At 52.5% G+C, this 14,225-nt stretch overlaps 2 protein-coding genes and 1 pseudogene across 3 annotated transcripts in view; 1 reads left to right on the top strand and 2 right to left on the bottom strand.

Moving 5' to 3' along the window:
* Positions 1-6,290, top strand: part of SYCE2 (synaptonemal complex central element protein 2) — a 21,234-nt gene extending 14,944 nt beyond the window's left edge. For both annotated transcript variants that reach the window (XM_009252858.4, XM_054539865.2), the window contains 4 exons: positions 396-570; positions 4,721-4,909; positions 5,252-5,365; positions 5,985-6,290. In XM_009252858.4, the coding sequence (XP_009251133.2) occupies positions 396-570; positions 4,721-4,909; positions 5,252-5,365; positions 5,985-6,029 (523 nt within the window). In that variant the 3' untranslated portion in view covers positions 6,030-6,290. The remainder of the gene's footprint in view (positions 1-395; positions 571-4,720; positions 4,910-5,251; positions 5,366-5,984) is intronic.
* GCDH (glutaryl-CoA dehydrogenase) lies at positions 5,402-14,225 on the bottom strand (the record flags this gene model as incomplete). Its single annotated transcript, NM_001134139.1, is given in 12 exon segments — positions 5,402-5,902; positions 7,509-7,669; positions 7,944-8,069; positions 8,359-8,462; positions 8,951-9,167; positions 9,251-9,380; positions 11,735-11,905; positions 13,227-13,289; positions 13,431-13,574; positions 13,884-13,919; positions 14,011-14,135; positions 14,204-14,225. Coding segments are annotated over 11 exon segments (1,317 nt in total). The 3' UTR covers positions 5,402-5,828.
* On the bottom strand, positions 9,387-11,724 carry LOC100453293 (small ribosomal subunit protein eS6-like; annotated as a pseudogene).

Below are 14,225 nucleotides of genomic sequence, written 5' to 3'. Positions count from 1 at the left end.
GCCGCTCTTGGAAGAGTCTGGTGCTGATCTCAGCATCCTGTCCTTTTTTTTTTTTTTTTTAGACGGAGTCTCGCTCTGTCACCCAGGCTGGAGTACAGTGGCGTGATCTCAGCTCACTGCAACTTCATCTCCCGGGTTCAAGCAATTCTCCTGCCTCAGCCTCCCAAGTAGCTGGGACTACAGGCACATGCCACCATGCCTGGCTAATTTTTTGTTTTGTTTTTTTAGTAGAGACAAGGTTTCACCATGTTGCCAGGCTGGTCTAGAACTCCTGACCTTGTGATCCGCCCACCTCGGCCTACAAAGTGCTGAGATTACAGGCATGAGCGATTGTACCTGGCCGCTTCCTGTACTCTGAGAAGTCAGGTTTCTTGCCCTTGTGTCGCCACCTCCAGTGCCAGTTGCCAGCTGACGGTCCTGGAAGGGAAGTCGGGACTCTACTTCTCCTCTCTGGACTCAAGCATTGACATCCTGCAGAAGAGAGCCCAGGAGCTGATCGAAAACATCAACGAGAGCCGGCAAAAGGACCACGCACTCATGACCAACTTCAGGAACAGCCTGAAAACCAAGGTGACAGACTCCACCCAGCGAGAGGGGGGATTCCTTATGCAAAAGGGGAGGGAATGAACCACTGATGAGTGTCTGCTGTACACCAGGCACGGTGCTAGGCCATTCACACACAGCACAGGCGCTCCTCCACTTATGATGGAGCTATGTCCCAATAAACCCATTGCAAATTGAAAATGCTGTAAGTCAAAAATGTAGTAAGTTGAACTGTAGTAAGTAAGTTGGGGACCATCTGTATCTCAATTTACCCTTAGAATAGTCCTACAGAGAAGAGATTGGACCCATCGTATAGAAAAGGCTTGGAAATGAATGATTTGCCTGACGAGAGAGCCAGGCTGAGGGAGCGGGGCGTTGGACGCCCTCTTACTTCAGGCAAGGTCGAGCAGCCATGGGAGTAGGGGGTTGAGGCACAACTTGCATTGTCACACCCATATGTCCTGCAGAAGCCATCAAATGGTCTGTGACGGGGGAGTGGAGGTTCTTCAACATGCCCAGGGCTTACATCTTGCAAAAGCTGGTGTGATGTTCAGGTCCTACATGAATGGTTGCGCCTGATGCCTCTTCAGAATATATAATGGGGGGACCAGGCACAGTGGCTCATGCCTGTAATCCCAGCACTTTGGAAGGCCAAGGCAGGTGGATCACTTGAGGCCAGGAGTTAGAGACCAGCCTGGCCAACATGGTGAAACCACGTCTCTACTAAAAATAGAAAAATTGGCTCAGTGCAGTCACTGCACTGCTGCCTGGGCTAGAGAGCAAGATTTCATCTCAAAAATAAATAAATAGGGGCCAGGTGCGGTGGCTCACGCCTGTAATCCCAGCACTTTGGAAGGCCGAGGCAGGTGATCACTTGAGGCCAGGAGTTAGAGACCAGCCTGGCCAACATGGTGAAACCACGTCTCTACTAAAAATAGAAAAATTGGCTCAGTGCAGTGGCTCTGCACTGCACTGCCGCCTGGGCTAGAGAGCAAGATTTCATCTCAAAAATAAATAAATAGGGGCCAGGTGCGGTGGCTCACGCCTGTAATCCCAGCACTTTGGGAGGCTGAGGCAGGGGGATCACAAGGTCAGGAGATGGAGACCATCCTGGCTAACATGGTGAAACCCCGTCTCTACTAAAAATACAAAAAATTAGCCGGGCGTGGTTGCAGGCGCCTGTAGTCCCAGCTATTCAGGAGGCTGAGGCAGGAGAATGGCCTGAACCAGGGAGGCGGAGCTTGCAGTGAGCAGAGATCACGTCACGGCACTCCAGCTTGGGTGACAGAGCGAGACTCCATCTCAAAAAAAAAAAGAAAAAAAGAAGAAGAAAAAGGAGACTGCCTCTTTCTTTCTGGTTTTCTTTTCTTTTCTTTTCTTTTTTTTTTTTTTTGAGACAGAGTCTCTCTCTGTTGCCCAGGCTGGAGTAGAGTGGCACGATCTTGGCTCACTGTCTCAAAAAAAAAAAAAAAAAAAATTAGCTAGGCATGGTAGCACATGCCTATAATTCCAGCAAAAAAAACAAACAAACAAATACATAATGGGTCACGTGAGTAGGACAGCTTGCTGGTTCGAGGTGTCTTGATGACAAATTGACTTTATTTTCCTCTTTCTTTTTTTTTTGAGACAAGTCTTGCTGTTGCCCAGACTGCAGTGCAGTGATGGAATCAGGTCACTGCAATCTTGAACTCCTGGGCTCAAGCAATCTTCTCACCTCAGCCTCTCGAGTAGCTTGAGACTATAGGCGTGCAACATCATGCCCGGCTCACTTGTTTTATTTTATTTATTTATTTATTTATTTATTTATATTTTTAGAGGTGGCATCTCACTCTATTGCCCAGGCTTACAGAGCAGTGGCACGATCACAGCTCACTGAAGCCTCAAACTCCTGGGCTCAAATGATCCTCCCACCTCTGCCTCTTAAGTAGCTGAGACTACAGGTGTGCACCACCATACGCAGCTAATTTTCTTTAAAACTTTTTTTGTAGAGGTGGGATCTTGCTATGTTACCCAGGCTGGTCTTGAACTCCTCACCCCGCTGCCTTGGCCTCTAGTAGAAAAGATACAAAAACATTTATGTATGTATGTATTTATTTATTTATTTATTTTGATACACCACCCAGAGGCCACTTTGTTGGATGCCTCTTCTATTCTGTGTACTTTCTTCCTAACCTGGCGGAGCTTGTACTGTACAGTTCTGTGACATGCATCCCTAGGTGACACTGTCATCGTCTGAACGTCATAGAGTGAATTTACACAAACCTAGATGGTATAGTCCACTACACACCTAGGCTACGTGAAAGAGCCTATTGCTCCTAAGCTACAAACCTGCACACAGCATGTTACCATACTGAATACTGTAGGCACTTATAACATGATGGTAAGTATTTATGTATCTAAATATATCTAAACATAGAAAAGGTACAGTAAAAATATGGCATTATACTCTTATGGGCCATCATTGTATATACAGTCTGACATTGACCAAAATGTCATTATGTAGCACACGACTGTATATACTTTTGCCTCTTAAAAAAATTTAACAGGCCAGGTGCAGTGGCTCATGCCTGTAATCCCAGCACTTTGGGAGGCCGAAGGTGGGGATCTTCTGAGGTCAGGAGTTGGAGACCAGCCTGGCTAACATGATGAAACCCCGTTTCTACTAAAAATACAAAAGTTAGTGGGGTGTGGTGGTGCTCGCCTGTAATCCCAGCTACTCAGGAGGCTGAGGCTAAAAATACAAAAATTAGCCGGGCATGGTGGCACATGCCTGTAATCCCAGCTACTCGGGAGGCTGAGGCAGGAGAATCGCTTGAACCCAGGAGGCGGAGGTTGCAGTGAGCCGAGATCATGCCATTGAACTCCAGCTTGGGCAACGAGAGCGAAACTCTGCCACAAGAAAACAAAACAAAACAAAACAAAAAAATTTAAAATATAGGCAATCTGACCCCCAGTCACTGCACTGGGTTTTAGTTTTTGGTGTTTTCTTCTTTTGAGGTAGGGTCCCTCAGGCTGGAGTGCAGTAGTGTGATCATGACTCACTGTAGCCTCCAACTCCTGGGATCAAGTGATCCTCCTGCCTCAGCCTTCCGAGTAGCTGGGACTGCAAGTGTGCGTCACCTATGCCTTGCTAATTTTTTTTTTTTTTTTTTTTGAGACGGAGTTTTGCTCTTGTTGCCCAGGTTGGAGTGCAATGGCATCATCTTGGTTCACTGCAACCTCCACCTCCCAGGTTCAAGCAATTCTCCTGTCTCAGCCTCCCGAGTAGCTGGGATTACAGGTGCACACCACCATGCCCAGTTAGTTTTTATTTTTATTTATTTATTTATTTATTTTTTGAGACGGAGTCTTGCTCTGTAGCCCAGGCTGGAGTGCAGTGGCGCGATCTCGGCTCACTGCAAGCTCCGCCTCCCGGGTTCACGCCATTCTCCTGCCTCAGCCTCCCAAGTAGCTGGGACTACAGGCACCCGCCACCCCACCCAGCTAATTTTTTTTGTATTTTTAGTAGAGACAGGGTTTCACAGTGGTCTCGATCTCCTGACCTCGTGATCCGCCCGCCTCAGCCTCCCAAAGTGCTGGGATTACAGGCGTGAGCCACCGCACCTGGCCTAGCTTTTATATTTTTAATAGAGATGGGTTTTCACCATGTTGGCCAGGTTGGTCTTGAACTCCTGGCCTCAAGTAATCCATCCACCCACCTTGGCCTACCAAAGTGCTGGATTACAGGCATGAGCCACCATGCCTGGCCTATTTTGCCATTTTCTATTTTTTTTTGTTTTTTTGAGATGCAGTCTCACTCTGTCGTCCAGGCTGGAGTGCGGTGGTGCAATCTTGGCTCACTGCAACCTCCTCCTCCTGGGTTCAAGTGATTCTCCTGCCTCAGCCTCCCAAGTAGCTGGGATTACAGGCATGTGCCACCATGCCCGGCTAATTTTTGTATTTTTAGTAGAGATGGGGTTTCACCATGTTGGCCAGGCTGGTCTTAAACTCCTGACCTGAAGTGACCCACCCGCCTCTGCCTCCCAAAGTGCTGGGATTACAGGCGTGAGCCACCGTGCCCAGCCTATTTTGTCATTTTCATAAGATAAATTGCAGAAATCTAAGAAACCCACTTAACACAGATGTCTTGTGATACCTCTTGTTTGATTTTCCAAGAACACATCTTATTCTTTAACAGGTTTCGGATCTGACAGAGAAATTAGAGGAGAGGATCTATCAGATTTATAATGACCATAACAAGATCATCCAGGAAAAGCTCCAAGAGTTCACCCAGAAAATGGCAAAGATCAGCCATTTGGAGACAGAGCTCAAACAAGTCTGCCACAGTGTGGAGACTGTGTACAAAGACCTGTGTCTCCAGCCTGAGGTATGAGTAAACTCACACGGGGGGTGCTGCCTGAGGAAGAGGACAGGGATGGCCCAGCCAAGAGTAAATGTGAACAGAAACCAGGCACCCAGCCCTGACCCCGCCAGGCCACAGTCCCTGCAAAGCCCTTGGTGCACTCACCATCTTGTTTGTGGTCCCCTATAACATGGTGTGTCTGAGCTGGGAAGCCAAACCGTTGTCATGTCCCACTGTTGTATGAGCAGCTCTGTGGTGACAGAAAGGACAAAGTCCCCTGCACCCCTGCCACTCAGAAATCATCCCCTCTGCCCAAAGCCCTGACACAGACCGGCACTGCTAACCTGGGTTTCTTTTTCACACCAGAGCCTAAGATTCAGACGGGGGCCAGACCACTCTAGGGGAAAGTCCCCACCACGTCCCAGCGACTCACAGCCCCCAGACGTGTTCGTTTCTTCTGTGGCTGAAACTACTTCTCAGGTGGTTACCCGTAAACCGGCCTGACACCTTGGGGTCAGATGTGCAGCTCTTTATTTTCCTCTCCCTCACTCTGCTCCAACACCCAGCATAAGGCACCACCCCCAGATGGGAGGGAGGGAGGGCACACTGTGAACTCGGTGTGAGGGGGTCAGCTGGAGCAGACGGAGTTGCTTCAATGTCACTCTCCTCTCAAGAGAAGCTGCTATTTCAGGGTAAATGGAGTCTGTTCTCATCCATGGTTAAAAGTGGATTGAGACGCTCTACAGAGAGTTCCATCTTCTTTTTAAGGAACACATCTGAACGACTTCAGAAGGGAAATTTTGATATTTAAAAATCAGTGTCTCTCACTTCCCACTCCATCCGCCACCTCCCTTTCTAAGCTCAGAGCACAGCGCTCCTGTGGTCCAGCCAGGCATCTCTCCAGAAAGGGGCTTGAGAGTTTCGGACCCCTGATGGAGCGGACTCACTTGCTGGCCGTGAACGCCTGGATTCCCGTGATAGCTCTCCCAAGGATCAGGGCGTGAATGTCATGTGTACCTGGACAAGATTAATACAGAGTCGGTTTGGAGTTTTCATAGCTCACAACTTCCCTTTAAAATCAATTTTCATGTATCCCCAGGCCACTGCTTCAGAAGAACAGACCCACAGAGATGGTGAATGCTGACAGCTGCCGGGAGACTCACGCCTTAGTGACAGTCTCCAGGAGAAGACTGTGAGGCCACCATTTGGGCCACACTGAGAAATTGTTTTTCATGGTTCTATAATGCATCTTGGCAGAAAAAAACAAAAACCCAAAGCTCCTTGTGCTGAACTCCCAAAATGTAGCAAGTCCAGCGCCTGCCATAGGCCCAGCCTTCATGCTCCCCACCCTTGGCAAGTTCTCCCCACCCCGAGCCCCACAGTTTATTAAATGTTTGATTTTCAACCTGGCCATGCTTCCTTGCCACAGAGGCTGAAAGCACCCCTGAGCTCCAGGGAAACACAGCAAGCCCTTTCTTACCCTCGGGAGGGATGGGAGGGACAGCACATCGGGAAAGCGGTCACTTGCCTCAGCTGACCTCTGCCCACCTGAAGCCGCCTCTCCCAGAGAATCCCACACCCCACGCCCTGGTGTCTCATTTTTTGCTCCTCCCCAGCTCCTTGAAGCAGAAGGCAGATTGTAGCCTCCTTTTTAGAGCCAATTCTGTTTACTTCCTAAAGTACAAACCTATTTTTTTTTTTATATAGATAGGGTCTCACTCTGTCACCCAGGCTGGAGTGCAGTGGGGTGATCATAGTTCATTGTAACTTCTAGCTCCTGGGCTCAAGCAATCCTCCCGCCTTAGCCTCCCAAAGTGCTAGGATTACAGGTGTGAGCCACTGTACCCAGCCCCTAAAGCACCAAATCTGACTCATCCCTTCTCTGCATAAAACTGTCTCACGGCGCCCTCTGCTTGTCCTCAGGGTCATTCTCACATTTGTAGGATCCCCCCACCCCCCAGCTGCCAGATAGAGACAAGATCTGGGGTTGCAGGGTGCGCAGGGAAGGCACCCCTCCTGCATTTGCTGTTCTCTCTGTCTGGAAGCATCTCTGCCCGGGGGGTCCTCATACCTCCCTCTATTTCTGCATAGCGCATGCTGGGCTTGCACTTTTTTTTTTTTTTAAGTATCTTTTTCCACATCTGTCTTCCCACCAAGCAAGGGGTTCTGGGCCCCCATGTAAATCACCATCAGTTGCAGGGTGCAAACACTGTCGTCTGAAGATGACTTTTGTCTCTTAACATAAAATGGAGCGTTGAGTCCTGCGTGTAGCTTCGCTCACTCCCTTGCATCCACCAGCCTGCTAGGAGTCAGGCCTCACCCCTGGGCTGCCTTCGGAGCTTACCTGTCTCAGGAACATTCCTCCTCCTGAGCATGTGGGAGAAAGACCTGGGAGCCCCTCGCAAGGCCTAATGGGGCCTCTGTGTGGTACATGAAGCACTTCACTTCCACAGTCCCCATGTGAGCAACTCCAGATGAAGGACAGAGGGGTGAAGCTCGCCCCAGGTCACACTGTCACTTAGTGATAGGTGGAGTTGGACTCAGGCCTGTCCCCGTCCCACCTCGCTGTACCCCCTCCCCAGACACTGAGGCCGCAGTGAGCCCTCCGAGGTCCAGCTCCTACCTTCGTAGGTGTTCACGGCCTCCAGGTTCATGGCGTGCCGGATCACGTGATACTCGTCAGAAATCCCATTCCCCCCCAGCATGTCTCGGGCCTGGCGGGCGATGTCCAGGGCTTTCCCGCAGTTATTCCTCTTCAGCAGAGAGACCATCTCGGGGGCAGCCCTGGGAGCGGCACATGAGGGTAACGAGGACTGGGGATCCTGGCATCCCAACACCCCAAGCAAATCTAGCCCGGGGTGGGGATTCCCTGATGCAGCCAAGCTCCCAATGAGGGACCAGTGGGGCTGTCCTCAGCCCAGCCCATCAAGGACAAGAGGGACAGCAGAAGGTTCAGGTCCTCGGGGCCACCAGGCAGGAAGGACCTTTCTCTCCAGGAAGGACACAAGGTCTTCCACCCACCGCTGCCATCCCCCGGCCCCCGCCACGCAGCCCCTACTTGTCCTGGTCCTTCAAGCGGCCAAGCTGCAGGCAGGCGTGAAGGCCCAGGGTAATTTCAGTGAGCATGTCTGCCAGCTTCTTCTGAATCAGCTGGTTCCTGGCCAGCGGGACACCAAACTGCATCCTACATGGGCAATGGCAGGGTAAGGGCGAGGGGAGGCCCACTCTCCCACCCCATCCCTGTCCTGGGGCCCCCTGCTCCAGGAAGCCTTCCCAGGCTGCCTCAGTGCCCCCAGGCTCGCCCTGGCCCTGTCGTCGACTCAGCCCACGGCTGCTCAGAAGGATGTCACTGGTCATTCCAGAGCAAAGAACTCAGGCCTGGTGGGTGGGGGCTGGGGAGTCACCCATGGGGTAGAGAATGAAACCCAAGCTGCCCCACACCCCCAGAGAATCTCACTGCAGCCCCCACACACCTGTCGAGGGTGTACTGCCGGGCTGTGTGCAAGCAGAACTCCGAAGCTCCAAGCACGCCCCACGCGATGCCGTACCGGGCGTTGTTCAGGCAGCCGAAGGGACCCTGTAGGGTTGAGATGGCGCCTCAGCCCCACCCAAGAGACACCAAGAGGGCCTATGCAGAACCAACTGTGAAGCAGGGAAAGCCTCTTCCCCAGCCACCCCACGCAGGGGGACTCAGGTTGTGGTTCACATCACAGACGGCCCTGGCACCGAAGCTCGGTGCCTGCTCGCTCGGTTTGCACACAGTCCCACCCAGCCTGGCATCTGGGTTCCATGCTCAGAGCCAGGAGGCTGACGGATGCCAGAAGATGCACTGTGAGTCAAATGACTGAGCTGGTTCAGGCCCATGTGTCCCGGGCAGAGCCGGGATGAGCGAGACGGTCACCAAATGGGGGCAGTTTTCAGCACGTCAGTGAGTCCGGCTGAGTAAGAATCACCACTGTGTGGGCTCCACAGGCACAGGGAGCTGCGTCCCCAGCACGGAGCCTGCCTGACAAAGCCGCACCCTCAGGTGACCCAACACCCATTCCCAAAGTGGCTGCCACTTACCCCCAGGCTGGATGCACCAGGGAGCACGTTCTCCTCTGGCACCTCCACACCGTCCATGATGATCATGCCTGTGGCTGAGGCCCGCAGCGAGAACTTGCCCTGGATCCGGGGGGCCGAGAGACCCCGCATCCCCTTCTCCAGCAGGAAGCCCCGAATGCAGCCATCTTCACACCGAGCCCACACTACAAACAGATCAGCCATAGGCGAGTTCGTGATCCTGGGGATGGAACAGTCGGTGAGGGGTCTGACCAATGCCACTTTGCCCCTGTTCACCACCTGCCCACCACCCAGAACCCTTACCAGGTCTTGGTCCCATTGAGGGTGTAGCTCTTGTTGGATGAGTTGTAGCGGGCTCTGGTCTCCATGCTGCTAGGGTCACTTCCGCTGTTGGGCTCTGTGAGCCCAAAGCATCCCAGCAGCTCCCCCTTAGCTGCAGGCACAAGACAAGGTCACAAGGCTGCCTGGTCCCCAATACATCCCCTAACTCAAAAATTATCCTTATGGTGGGGCGCAGTGGCTCATGCCTGTAATCCCAGCACTTTAGGAGGCCAAGGCGGGTGGATCAATTGAGGTCAGGAGTTCCAGACCAGCCTGGCCAACATGGTGAAACCCCATTTCTACTTAAAAAAAAAAAAAAATAGCCAGATGTGGTGGTGGGTGCCTGTAATCCCAGCTACTCAGGAGACTGAGGCAGGAGAATCGCTTGAACCCAGGCAGGAGAGGTTGCAGTGAGCCAAGATCATGCCACTGCACTACAGCCTGGGCAACAGAGCAAGACTCCATCTCAAAAAAGAAAAAAAATCCAGCCTGACCAATATGATGAAACTCCATCTCTACTAAAAATACAAAAAATTAGGCCAGGCGAGGTGGCTCACACATGTAATCTCAGCACTTTGCAAGGCCAAGGCGGATGGATCACTTGAGGTCAGGAGTTCGAGACCAGCCTGGCCAACATGGTGAAACACCATCTCTACTAAAAATACAAAAATTAGCCAGGCATGGGTAGCAAGCACCTGTAATTCCAGCTACTCGGGAGGCTGAGGCACGGGAATTGCTTGAACTGGGGAACCGCAGGTTGCAGTGAGCCAAGATCGTACCACTGCACTCCAGCCTGGGGGACAGAGCGGGACTTCATCTCAAAAAAAGAAAAAAAAAAAATTACCCTTGCCCCTGAGTCAGACCTCATAACTAAGTTAGATCTGGCCCTGCTTTCAAGAGACAGGTTACCCCAAAGTCATGATCACAATGCCAAGATGGGGAGGGGGACCCAGGGAATCAGGAAGGAGTTGGCCAAACTGGAAGGGTGTGGAGTTAAGCAGGAGGAGGCTGTGGGGAAGAGCAGTGCCAGGAGAGGGAACAGATGTGTAAAGAACTGGTGGTACTTCTGGAGAATTTCAAGTAGCTAAGTCTGGCTAGGAGGAGCACATGAGTGGCCAGAGATGAGGTGGGAAGGTCAGCAGAGGCCTGGTCACACAGGGCCTTGTGGGTGTTTTTTTTGGGGGGGGGAATCTGATCTTGTTACTCAAAAAATCTTATTTCTGACTGGATTCAGACTTAGAAGTAGAAGCTCGCAGAGAGGACAGTCTGCGTCTCTTCACGATTTATCCCTGGTGCTTCTCCTTAGCCTCCTTCATTCTATTGGCCAAAAGTTTAGCATATTCTCCAGCCTCTTCCTTATTTTTCTTAATATGCTGCTTCTTCAGAGCAATACGCCGCTGTTTGTGCTGCAGGACATGTGGAGTAACAATATGCTGAATCTTGGGTGCTTTGGTCCTAGGTTTCTTACCTTCTTTGTTTAAGGGCGTTCTTACAACATACTGGCAGACATCATCTTCTTTAGAGAGATTGAAAGTTTATGGATTCTGCTAGCTCTACTGGGCCCCAGGCGACCAGGCACCATAGTATCAGTCAGTCCAGGAATATCCTTCTCTTTTTTTTTTTTTTTACAATAACCTGAGTTATTGTTCTCAACAACCTGAGTTGAGAATACTCAAATTGGCATCCACAATGCAACCACGAACTGATTTTCTCTTTCTTTCTCCAGTTCTCCTTGGTCTGTAACAGGAATGCCCCTTACTCAGTAGCAGGTGGACACGGCCGTGGGTCAAGACACCCTGTTTCAAGGAGAAACCTTGTTTGTTGTTCCCACCACTGATTCGGACCACATAACCCTGCCATTCTTCACCCAGAGCGTCAGCAGCAAATTCTGTGGCCATACGCTTCTCATAAAAAGTACAAAGTTCGCGTTCATCATCCACTTCAATGAGTTTCTGACAGCCAGTGGCTGGGAAGGAGATGTTCAGCTTCATCTTGAAGCGGCTGAACGCCTCTGAGGCGCCACGGAAAAGAGGGCCAACATCCGCTTAGCGCAGGTCACATAGGTGCTTTCCTTTTTTTGTTTTTTAATAGACATGGGGTCTCCTTACGTTGCCCAGGCTGGTTTCGAACTCTTGGGCTCAAGGGATCTTCTCACTTCACCCTCCCAAAGTGCTGGGATTATAGGTGTGAGCCACTGCAAATGGCCAGCAGGGACCTGGTGGATTTTACACTTTGGGCTGGGCTGGGGAACACAGAAAGCATAGGGAGATGACGGTGGTCACAGAGGGGAACAATCACGCTGGCCAGGGATCAGATCTCCAGGTGAAGCCCAGGGTCTGGCAGGGGGTGGCCACTTATGCTATCTTTGAGATAGGGACAGAATAGGCTCAGGGGACAGCCCCACCCTTGAGTTCCAGACCTCAGAGACTGTCTTCCTTCCACCAGGCCCCATGGGCAGCCACTCACCCAGCCGGGGCAGGTACTTCTGCCGCTGTTCCTCGCTGCCATAGGCATAGATAGGGTGCATGACGAGGGAGGACTGGACACTCATCGCCGACCTGTAGCCACTGTCCACCCGCTCCAGCTCTCGGGCCAGGAGCCCATACGCCACAGACGAAACCCCAGCACAGCCATATCCTGGTGACAGTAGGAGGAGAAAGCAGGACAATAGAGAACAGGGGCCTGCCCAGCTAGGACCCAACAGACAGGGCTGGATAGGGACACATAAGGAGGCAGGCACCAAGCTGGCCCTAGCTGAGGTTTATTCATTTCATCTCCACAGCCACTTTCAGAGGGTGGGACAACAGCCCCACTTTACAGACTGGGAAATTGTGGCTTAGGGAAAGAAGGGGGCTTTCAGTAAAGCAGGAGGATCACTTGAGACCAGCCTGGGCAACATAGTGAGACCCTGTCTCTAAAAAAAGAAACAAAGGGCCAGGCACGGTGGCTCACGCTTATAATCCCAGCACTTTGGGAGGCCGAGGTGGGTGGATCACCTGAGGTCAGGAGTTCAAGACCAGCCTGGCCAACATGGTGAAATCTCATTTCTACTAAAAAATACAAAAATTAGCTGGGCGTGGTGGTGTGCACCCCTGTAATCCCAGCTACTCGGAAGGCTGAGGTGGCAGAATTGCTTGAACCTGGGAGGAAGAAACTGCAGTGAGCCAAGATCGTACCACTGTAATCCAGTAATCCAGGCTGGGTGACAAAGTGAGACTCCAGCTCAAAAAAAAAAAGAAAGAAAAGAAAAGGGCGGGGCAATGGTGGCTCACACCTGTAATAGGGAGGCCGAGGCGGGTGGATCACCTGAGGTCAGCAGTTCGAGACTAGCCTGGCCAACATGGTGAAACCCCACCTCTAATAAAAATACAAAAATTAGCCAGGCGTGGTGGCGGATGCCTGTAATCCCAGCTACTCGGGAGCCTGAGGCAGGAGAATCACTTAAACCCGGGAGGTGGAGGCTGCAGTGAGCAAGATTGCACCACTGCACTCCAGCCTGGGCAACAAGAGCGAAACTCCGTCTCAGAAAGAAGGCTGAACGTGGTGGCTCATGCCTGTAATCCCAGCACTTTAGGAGGCTGAGGTGGGTGGATCACCTGAGGTCAGGAGTTTGAGACCAGCCTGGCCAACGTGGTGAAACCCGGTCTCTACTAAAAATACAAAAATTAGCCAGGCATGGTGGCACATGCCTATAATCCCAGCTACTAGAGGGGCTGAGGCAGGAGAATCACTTGAGCCTGGGAGGCAGAGTTTGCAGTGAGCCAAGATCGTGCCACTGCACTCCAGCCTGGGCAACAGAGCCAGACTCTGGCGGGAGTGGGGTGGAAGAAAAAAGGAAAGGAAAGGAAAAGAAAGAGAAGGAAGGAAGAAAGGGAGGGAGGGAGGAAGGGAGGGAAGGAGGAAGAGGCTTTCAGAATACAGAGGGGTCTGCAGTGTGTGGAGAGATACTTGTTCTTACCTTTGATGGTGGGGCCCAGCACACCCAACTCCCCCATCTCCGAAATGATCTCCCGATGAAAAACTGCAAAGGGACCAGTGCCCAAATTCAGGCCCAGCCCTAGGCCACAGGAAGCCCCAGCCCCAAGGACAGAGGGGCCTTGAGGAGGGGTGGCTGTGGCTCCAGGGGGAGGAGCAGCCTCAGGGCACCCACCAGCCCGCCCACCTTCGTTGCGATTGGCCAACAGGATGCGAGGCATGAGTTTCTCCTGGCAGTAGGTGCGGAAGGTGTCCCTGATGAGGATCTCATCTGTGGTCAGCTGCTCCTCCAGCACCAGCGGGTCCTGCCAGTCAAACTGGGGACGCGAGGCTGGGAAGGGGAATTCGCCTCGGTCCAGTCCGCAAGATCCCTGTGCCCTCTCTTCTCAGACCCTCATCAGCCCTGCCCCCCCAACACCCATGTCGCCCCCCGGCTACTGCGAGCTGCAAGCGAGACTGACCAGGTGACCTTTCTCCGGCCCCGCAGGCACAGCGCACTCACTGCCTTAGTGCCTCTGACCCTGGCCACGACCCTGCCACCCCGCCCGGGCAGCCCTCGGATTCCGGGACAGAGTCCACCTGGAGCAGACAGACAGCTGAACAGGGGCAGCAGACACACGGCGCGACCAGAGGTCCTTACACTTGGCCAGTTGGCCCTGTGTCCTCCCGCCTTTCTCTGCAAGCACAGAACGGGAAAGTCACCCCGGACAGTCCCTAAACCCTCAGTTCCTCCCTCCTTCCCTCCACACTCCCGACCCCGCACTGACCGGTCTGCGCAGCCGACGAGACCCACGTGCGAAGGACATGCAGGCCGGGTCCGCGGCTCAGCAGCCGCACAGAGACGCCTCTCAGGGCCATGCTCTCTCTGAGCGAGCGGAGCAACGGCGGCGACCTACAGGAGCGGGGGTGTCAGAGCGGAGCTCCTCTCACCCACGGCTGGGGCCACCGCACCTTCCTTACCTGGTAGTACCTCCCGGTTCAC

This window comes from Pongo abelii, chromosome 20 (assembly GCF_028885655.2).
Source record: "Pongo abelii isolate AG06213 chromosome 20, NHGRI_mPonAbe1-v2.0_pri, whole genome shotgun sequence".
Taxonomy (NCBI): Eukaryota; Metazoa; Chordata; class Mammalia; order Primates; family Hominidae; genus Pongo; species Pongo abelii.
This window is presented reverse-complemented; position numbering and strand designations above follow the sequence as displayed.